The following is an 8,941-nucleotide window of genomic DNA, read 5'->3' as shown; positions in this document are numbered from 1 at the left end:
AGTGAAGAGAGCAAGGAATGTAACAGGATCTTTAAACAATTTACAGCTATGTAATCTTGACATAAAAGTGAACACTTTCTTTAAAATTTCTAGCAACTGCTCTTAATTAAATCATAGGTTCCTATTTTTTTCCTAATTGGTGGTGGAGGGAAATAGTTGACCTGTGATTTTTTTTTTTTTTTTTTTTTCCTCCTCAAACTATTACAAGCGTGGTACTGTGGAGATGAAGATTATGAATACCAATCCTCAGGAAGTTTATATATCGGGGTTCTAGCTTATAATTATAAAAAATACATTTTCATTTTAAATGTTTAGAAGTGAAAAACAAGGAATTCACCTTTTTTTTCGGTCTTATTTCATCACTGTGCAGGCATCTACAGTAAAAATAATGGAAGTTTTGATCTAATTTTGCAAAAGCTTCCCTTTGCCTCCAGGTTTTTTTACATGCTATTAAACTAGCACCTCCGACCCATCTTAGCAAAACCTTGTTGATCTTTGGGGTCTCAGCTCAAGATCTGCTTCCTCCCGAAAGGCTGCCTGGACTACCTTAGGAGTAAGCACTTCTCACCCTATGTATCAAATTCCTTATTCAAGCTTGCAAAGTCCTGAGGGATCTGGCCCCTGCCTACTTCAACTCAGTACCACACCCACCAAGGCCTACTATGTTTTCATCCACCCTGCCTTCTCCATTCCTCAAACATGCCAAGTTTATTCCAGCCTTAGAGCCTTTGATCTATGGATCAGAAACCTTGGGCCCACTTGAGGCCTTCTTTGCCCTGCCTTCTACTCTAGCCACATTTGTGGCAATTGCTTCCATGCAGTCTTTGACCAGGATTTCAGAGAATATGATAGTACCTCCCTCCGGATTCCTGCTACACGCCTCCCATTTCGGTCTCTGTGTTGCGGGGTGCTCATAGAAGTCATTCGGAACTCATAATATGGCCCAGAAGTGCAAAGAAGTTAAGTTCCCATGGGGCCACCCTTAACAGTAGTGGACCCTTACTTGCTGGTAGATAAATGCTTCCTCCTTTCATTCCCCTGGGCAGATAGTTCTGAGAAGCATTTCAGAAGGTGCCTCAGAAGATCCTGCTGAATCAACTACCAGTTGCCTACAGCCAGTTTGGCAACACATCCTTATATGGGCTTGCCTCTTATTTTTCACTCCTGCGTCGTGGGATCATTTCCTAAATAAATGACTTACGTGCAAGCTCTTGTCTCAGGCTCTGTTCTTTTGGAGAATCCAGGCTAATACGATTGGTACCCAGAACAGCCCTATAAAGCAGACCCTCAGGATAGGTGGTTGGAGCGGGTTTACTGACCAGTCACGGCAAAAACCCCATTGCTGTTGGTAGTAGGCAGAATGATTCCCACCTCTGGGACCTGTGAATATGTTATGTTACATGGCAAAAACAGATGTGATTAAGCTTGAGGACCTTGAGATGGGGAGATTGGGTAGGTCCAACCTAATCACAGGAGCCCTTAAAAGCAGAGAGCCTTTCTGAGCTGTGGTCAGAGGGAGATGTCACTATACAAGGGTGAGCAAAGAGATGGCCCATTGCTGGCTTTGAAGATGGAGGAAGGGGGCCACGAGCCAAGGAATCTGGGCCACCTCTAGAAGCAGGTACAAGCAAGGAAATGGGTTCTCCCCGAGTCTCCAGAGAGGAACCCAGCCCTGATAACACCTTGATTTTGGCCCATTGAGACCCACGATGGACTTCTGTCTCCCAGAACTGTCAGATAATAAGTTTGTGTTGTTTTAAGGCACTACATTTGTGGTAATTTGTTAAGACATCAGTAGAACACTAATGTGCTGTTGGTAAGAGGGTGCGGACAACCCCTGGCTTGCAGGAGCAGCACAGTTACTACCGAGGCTGTCATCTAGAGGTATGGGGGGTTGGGGAGATGAGATACTGGACCATGCGGCACCTGCGGCACCTGAACGGGAGAAATACTGGACCATGTGGCACCACTGCTTCCCTGGTGGCACAGTGGTTGGGAGTCCGCCTGCCGATGCAGGGGACATGGGTTCGTGCCCCAGTCCAGGAAGATCCCACATGCTGCGGAGCGGCTGGGCCCGTGAGCCATGGCCGCTGAGCCTGCGCGTCCAGAGCCTGTGCTCCGCAACAGGAGAGGCCACAACAGTGAGAGGCCCGCGTACCGCAAAAAAAAAAAGATAAAGCCTCTGGATTTGGCTAGCTTTTGTTAACTGTTTTGGAAGCCTGAGGGGAAAACATGACAGGTTTAAGTCAGCCAACTATCAGCTCAAGGCACACCGAAAGCCCAAGGGCCTTTGTAGTGACAGTTAAGGAGAGGCTTCTCTCCTGCAGCAGAGAGAAAACTACCTAAAACAGGCGCAGGATCTCACTGTAAGGCTGGCTGAGCTGCAAAGGAGATAAAATATTCAGTCTTGACAATTCTCCTTTATTAAAGTCAGGGCCTCAACAGCAAGAGAGTGGGACACGGCAGCATAAACAGGGTGGAGGAGCCTGCAAATGCTGAACACCAGGATTCCGCGAGTGTGGGGCTGGCAGGGGCAGCTCGTACTTCCTGTCCTGAAGAGCCTGCCAAGGCCTCTGGTGAGGCAGATGCCCGAGGAGGAGGATGCTTGAGCTCCTCAAGATGCGCTTCCAACACCCTTATTCTCCAAGCCAGGAACCAGTCACGCCTCAGCACAGCCTGAGCAGAGAACTACAACTGCTGTCAGGGAGGAAATACTCAGACACTGAAGTAATTGCAGAACCTAATATGCTACCGCCAGGAACCGGGGGAAATGTGTGTGAGTGGCTCTTGAGGGTAGTGAGCCAGGGATGGAGGTTGAGGAACGGCTATAAGGCAGGATAACGGAGTTTATCATCATGGGAGCATTTACCCGTGACTTGGAGTGAAGGACGCCTGAAGCTGGTCCTAATATTACTGCTGAGATAGCTACTGAGGTTTGGACATGAGTCTGACATACAAATGAGGTGGAGATGGGGGAACTGCTGTGCCAGGATTAAGGAAAGGGTCAGAAAATTCCAGGAGGTGTGAATGTTAGAATGGATTCATTATGTGAGTCTGAAGAACCACCTAAAATCCCAGGAGGACACTGCCTTCACACAGGTAATAAAGACTGCACTGGTGGGGCTTCCCTGGTGGCGCAGTGGTTAAGAATCCGCCTGCCAATGCATGGGACACGGGTTCGAGCCCTGGTCTCGGAAGATCCCACATGCCGCGGAGCAACAAAGCCCGTGCACCACAGCTACTGAGCCTGTGCTCTAGAGCCCGTGAGCCACAACTACTGAACCCACGTGCCACAACTACTGAAGCCCGTGCGTCTAGAGCCCATGCTCCGCAACAAGAGAAGCCACCGCAATGAGAAGGCTGTGCACCACAACAAAGAGTAGACCCCGCTCGCCACAACTAGATGAAGCCCGCGTGCAGCAATGAAGACCCAATGCAGCCAAAAATAAATAAATAAATTTATATCTAAAAAAAAAAAAAGACTGCACTGGGGAGGGGGCACCAGCATCTCCAACAAGATCAGTGACTCCTGCCCTCTGCAGGCAAGGGGTGACAGTAGGAAATGCCAGTCATGGAACTGGGCATGCAGGGATAATGGGGTTCCAGAGTGGCAGAGGCCATGTGTCATTACTTAATTGTCAGAGGCGAGGTGGACATAATATAATGGACGGTAAGGCTGGAGCGGGAGTCAGGGTGCCTTGATTTGCAGGGCTTTGTGACAGTGGCTAAGAGATCACAGAGTCCTGAGGGACAGTTTGCTAGAGTGTTACTTGTATAGCCAAAAGAAAGAAAAGAGGCGAGCTGGTGGGCAGACCCATGAAGATTCAGGGGTCTGGTCACACTGATGAAGTGCTTAGAGGACCAAAGACCTGAGGCATGCCCACATATGTTGCACCTTGTACCCCTTAGCGCTGAGATAGAGGCACAGGGTTTAGTAGGCCTATCTGGGTTTTGGAAGCACATGTATTATATACTTGGCATATTCCTCTAACCCATTTGTCGGGACTGCTGGTTTCAAGTGGATGCCACAGAAAAAAAATCTACAGCAGTTTCAGGCTTCAGTGCAAACTGCATTGCTACTCTCTGTCTACGTGGTGCTTAAGAATATGGTGTGGAGTCTTTTTGGCAACCGCTGTAGAAGGTTACAGCACAGCCCTGCAGGGTCCTGGAGTGAGGCCATGCTTTCTGCAGCAGAGAGAAATACTCAGGATCTTGGTGTGTTTCTAGGCTCTAGGAGAGACGGAGCACCTGATTATGGGTCACTGAGGGACCAAGCAAAGGGAGCTGTCTCCTCCTGAGCTGGGCATTATCAGATCCACAGAGTCATAAATTCAGACAAACACAGCAGTGATTCATCCTTATGGACTTGATATCTACTCAGGATATGGGTTCACCTTTCCTGCCTTCAGTGAATCCTCCAATACAATCATGCTAGGTCCTAGAAAATAGCTGGTCCATTATCATATATATTACATAACATTGCCTCAAGGACCACAGTTTTGGTAAGAGCCGTGTGGGCAATGGGCACATGACCATGGGATGTACCCCTCTTACCATATACCTCAACACCAGAAGCAGCCAGCATAGATGGATGGAGTGGCTCAGCTAAGGCACCGGTTATAGGGCAGCACCCTGCAGGGCTGGGGTGCTATCCCCCAGGATTCAGTATACATGATTTAACAATGGCTCATAGATATGTGTCCCCTGCTGTTAAAATACACAGGTCTGGGAACCACTGGGTAGAAGCATGATTGACTTTTCTTACCATCACAATCAGGGACCCACTTGAAGAATTTGTACTTCTTTTTCCTACAGTCTCGGCTTGGCTAGATTAGAGGTTTTCGATCCTAGGGGCAGGGGGATGCTTCTACCGGGAGACCCAGTAGGGGTCCAGTGAATTGAGAGCTATGGCTACCACATGGTCACTTTGGGATCCCCATGCCAGGTGACAAGCCGGCAAAGAAAGGAGCTATTATAGTGGTGGGAATTACTGACCCTGACTTTCATAAGGAGCTAAAGAGGAGTGTGTCTGAACCCAAGAGTGTTACTTTAGAGCCTCATAATAATGGTGAAGAGGCAATTGCAGCAACCACGAGCCAACAAGAGCAAGGCATCTAAGGGTTCAGATCCTTTGATGATAAAGGTCTGGGTCATACCACCCAATCCAGACCAGCCGGAATGCTGGCCAAAGGTGAGGGAAATTTACAATGGTTGATGGAGGAAGGAAGGTATGAGTCCCGTTACAGCCTCAGGACAAACTGCAGTAATGACTAGACTATCCTGCACAGGAGAGGAAGGACCTGGCCTATTTTTTATTTTGCAGCACCTTAAACAGCGCCTGGCACGTGGTAGGCACTGCGTAAGTATTTCTCGATTAACTGAGTGAATGCTAGAGTTTGAAAACAAGATGAGGTTGCAAACCAAGCCAGAATCTGAGCTAATAGACTTTCTTTTTTGGGGGGGGGGGCGGAGGGGAAATGCATATCTTAAATTTAAATTTATTTAAAAATTACAAAAAAGTCTCCACTCAAGTTGGTGAAAAAATCTGAAAGCAGCAACAATGATCTTGCTTAATTACCAGCAGTCTAATGCAATTTATAAAATTGAACAAAATTTGGATGTGTGTCTTATGCCTCTGTAGACACGGGACCCCTTCTTTAGGTCCCTCTCTTTAGGGTCTGGTAGTATCATTATTGGGACACTTTCCAAAGCCTTTTTCTTTTGGACTCTATGCAAAATGATTCGATAGACGCCTGTGATGGAGCTTCGGGCGTCTCTCCCTTGGTTATTTCGAATATGCTCTTCCGTAATGCCCAAGTGTTCTAAAGTGCTTTTGACCTCATTTTCTTCTTCTTTGAGGGTGCTGGTTTCTGACAAATGTTTCGGATCCAGTTGGAAAGGCTCCAGAGGGGTGGGGTACGGCACTCCTTGCATCCACTCATTGTTCATGATGGAGTCGATTCCGTACCTCTCGGCGGGCACCTGCTGGAGGACTCCCCTGATGAGCCGGAGGCAGGGCTCTGACACGTGCGGAGGCTCGCTGTACGTTCCTTCCAGGATGCTCTTCTTCAGTTTGGCCACGGTCTCTGCCCGAAACGGCATGGTGCCCGTCACCATGAAGTACAGAAGCACCCCCAAGGCCCAGATATCCACATAAACGCCAACATAGTGCTCGTCTCGAAAAAGTTCGGGCGCCGCGTAGGGAGGAGACCCACAGAAAGTGTTCAGCATTTCACCTTTCTTACTTACTGTGCTGAACCCAAAGTCCCCCACCTTCACACAAGTATTATTGGTATAGAACACATTTTCTGCTTTCAGATCTCTGTGAATAATCTGGTTTTCATGCTGTGGAAAGAAGACAAAGGGGGGAAAAGTCATCATTTTCAAAGTAATATACCAACATTAAAGATGCCTCAGTTGCTCTGAAACAATGAGGTGATAATGGTGTAACAACAGAAATTCAACGGAGATCAACTTAAGTCATGTCAGACCTCAGATCTTGAGAGCTGCCCTGTCATAACCGTTAGCCCAGGGTAAAGCCCACACCCTCCAAGCAGACCAAAGGTTCTGTTCTGTGGGGTGAGGGTTGGAGTCTGTCCCCCACACGTGGACTCAGGAATTAGGGCCAGAAGTAAGACCCAGATCTTGTGAAACACAGTGAAACAGTAATCCTTAATCCTTCCTTCCTGAGACCATGTATGGGTTTTTCTGGCTGAGCAAGCAATCTCTTGAGTAGGGCCAACCCCAAGAAGGTGAGGAGTCCTCTCCCAAGTCCACAGCCCTGCTCCTTTGGGTGGGCTCCTTTATCGCTATAGGATTCAATAGAAGGGAGGATACTATGTTGGGCAAGGTTCTGGCAGCAGATCCAATCCCTACCCTTGAATTCTGGATCCAGACAACCTTGAAGACCCTTGACCAGTTTAATGCCAAGGGCTCTTGGGAAATGGTTTAATGTCACTTTTCCGGCTGGATCTCCTGTGGCAAGAATCCAGCCTTTGGAGCCTGACATCTTGGTTAATTCTAGATTCAACTATACCAGGTGTGTATGTGAGTGTTGCCTTCCTTCTTTGTAAAATGGGACACTGAGAACAGCCTCATAAGGCTGTTGTGAGAACTGCATGTGATGCTGTATCTATAGCATTCAGCATGGTCCTGGCACATAGCAAACAAACCTGATAAAATTGGAATCTGTGTCTATCATTCACCCTTCCTCTTTTTGGAGACCAGAGAGCTAGGAGAAAGGTCAGGGCGTAGAGCCTCAGAGGACTCAGTCTGCATCCTCTACTGCTGGATCCTCTTCTGCTCTCCCACCAGATCTCTTTTCCAAGTAGAATGTGCAAGGCTCTGCCCATCCGCTCCATTGCTTGGTAAGGGTCTGGCTTATTCCCTGGCCCAGGGAAAGTTCACCCCAGCACAGGGCCACTTAGATGACAACCACAGGTCTGAAACAGCCACTACCATCACACTCACGTTCTCCCTGCTCACTTCTTTTTCCTCCCCCTCTCCCTCCCAGCTGCCATCTTGGGCCCCTTAGGTCACTAGTAACCTGCTAATAATTTGGCCAGGAGCTCACTGATCCCAGTTCTTGTCTCACGACATCCGAACAGAGGAGCAAACTAGAAAGAGCCTCTCAACTAATATAGACACCAGACAAGTGTCTCTTCCTGCCAATTGGACTGAGAGCTTGGCAAAGAGGGCAGAAAACCTTTGCACTAACAGAGTGGTACAAGCGGTCATCAGGTCTGCAAGTCAGATTCCTCCTGTGTGCCCAGCAGGACAACCAACAATAGGGAGGGCACAGGAGAACCAGTTCATGGAGGAACTGGGGAGTATGCTTATGGAGTCCAGGTTTATCTAAAGACATAATCAGAGAACTAAAATAAGAATGACACAAGCAAGTGTTAATGTGTTGAGCACAGAGGCAGCAAGAGCTAGTGGGGGGCTTCCCTGGTGGCGCAGTGGTTGAGAGTCCGCCTGCCGATGCAGAGGACACCGGTTCGTGCCCCGGTCCGGGAAGATCCCACATGCCGTGGAGTGGTTGGGCCCGTGAGCCATGGCCACTGAGCCTGCACGTCCGGAGCCTGTGCTCCGCAACGGGAGAGGCCACAACAGTGAGAGGCCCGTGTACCGCAAACAAACAAACAAACAAACAAAAAAAAGAGCTAGTGGGGTTCACCAAAGGCATGAAGATCAGCGCAGGCTGACCCAAGATTGAAGAAAGTTTCACAGAGAGAGACAGAACTGAGCTGGGTCACGAAGTGTGGATGGGATTGAGGATGTGAGATGTGAAAAGAGGGGAGAGGGCATCCTAGACACAGAATTAGGGAGGCAAGGCCAAGAAGCAGTGAGAAGCCAGCTCTCTAAGTAGTGGAAGACGGGGCTGGAGGAATGCATGTGGCCAAGGAAGGGGTGATGGTCATCCGGCTGCTCAGAGTGAGTCCTGCCAACTTTCACAAAGGCCAAGAGGCTGCCGTGCAACTGGAGATCCCTGGGCATTGCTTCGGAGGCAGGGAGCACGATCCCAGCCAGACATCTGACTCTCGCAGAAGGGACTGCTGTCTGCCCTTGTAGGACTAAAGTCTTCGGAGATGCTTAGATGATGGTAAACTAAAGCCCCATGCTCCCACTGTGGGTAGAATGGGAGCAGGACTCTCCCTCCTCGCCCCGCTCACCATGTGCTTCACGGCAGACACAATCTGGGAGAAGATGAGCTTGCTCTCTGGTTCTGAGAACTTCCCTTCAGTGCTGATTTTCCCAAAGAGCTCCCCACCCCCTGCATACTCCATCACCAAGTGGAGCTTGGATAGAGTCTCCACGACTTCATAAAGGCGGATGATGTTGGGATGGTGCAGTTTTTCCATGCTGGAGATCTCGCGGGATAGGAGCCTTTGGGTTTTCTGGTCCAACTTGGTCTTGTCCAGGATCTTAATGGCCACCTTTT

General features: G+C 48.8%; 1 protein-coding gene across 2 annotated transcripts in view; it reads right to left on the bottom strand.

Annotated features, from left to right (window-relative positions):
* Window positions 1–2,418: 2,418 nt before the first annotated feature.
* Window positions 2,419–8,941, bottom strand: part of NIM1K (NIM1 serine/threonine protein kinase) — a 72,893-nt gene continuing 66,370 nt past the window's right edge. For both annotated transcript variants that reach the window (XM_030882003.2, XM_060295751.1), the window contains exons 4-5: window positions 8,673–8,941; window positions 2,419–6,345 (exon numbers count right to left, since the gene is read on the bottom strand). In XM_030882003.2, coding sequence (XP_030737863.1) covers window positions 5,596–6,345; window positions 8,673–8,941 — 1,019 coding nt within the window. In that variant the 3' untranslated portion in view covers window positions 2,419–5,595. The remainder of the gene's footprint in view (window positions 6,346–8,672) is intronic.

The sequence above is a fragment of the Globicephala melas genome, chromosome 3 (genome assembly GCF_963455315.2).
Source record: "Globicephala melas chromosome 3, mGloMel1.2, whole genome shotgun sequence".
NCBI lineage: Eukaryota > Metazoa > Chordata > Mammalia > Artiodactyla > Delphinidae > Globicephala > Globicephala melas.
Note: the sequence above shows the minus strand (reverse complement) of the source record. Positions and strands in the feature narration are given on the sequence as shown.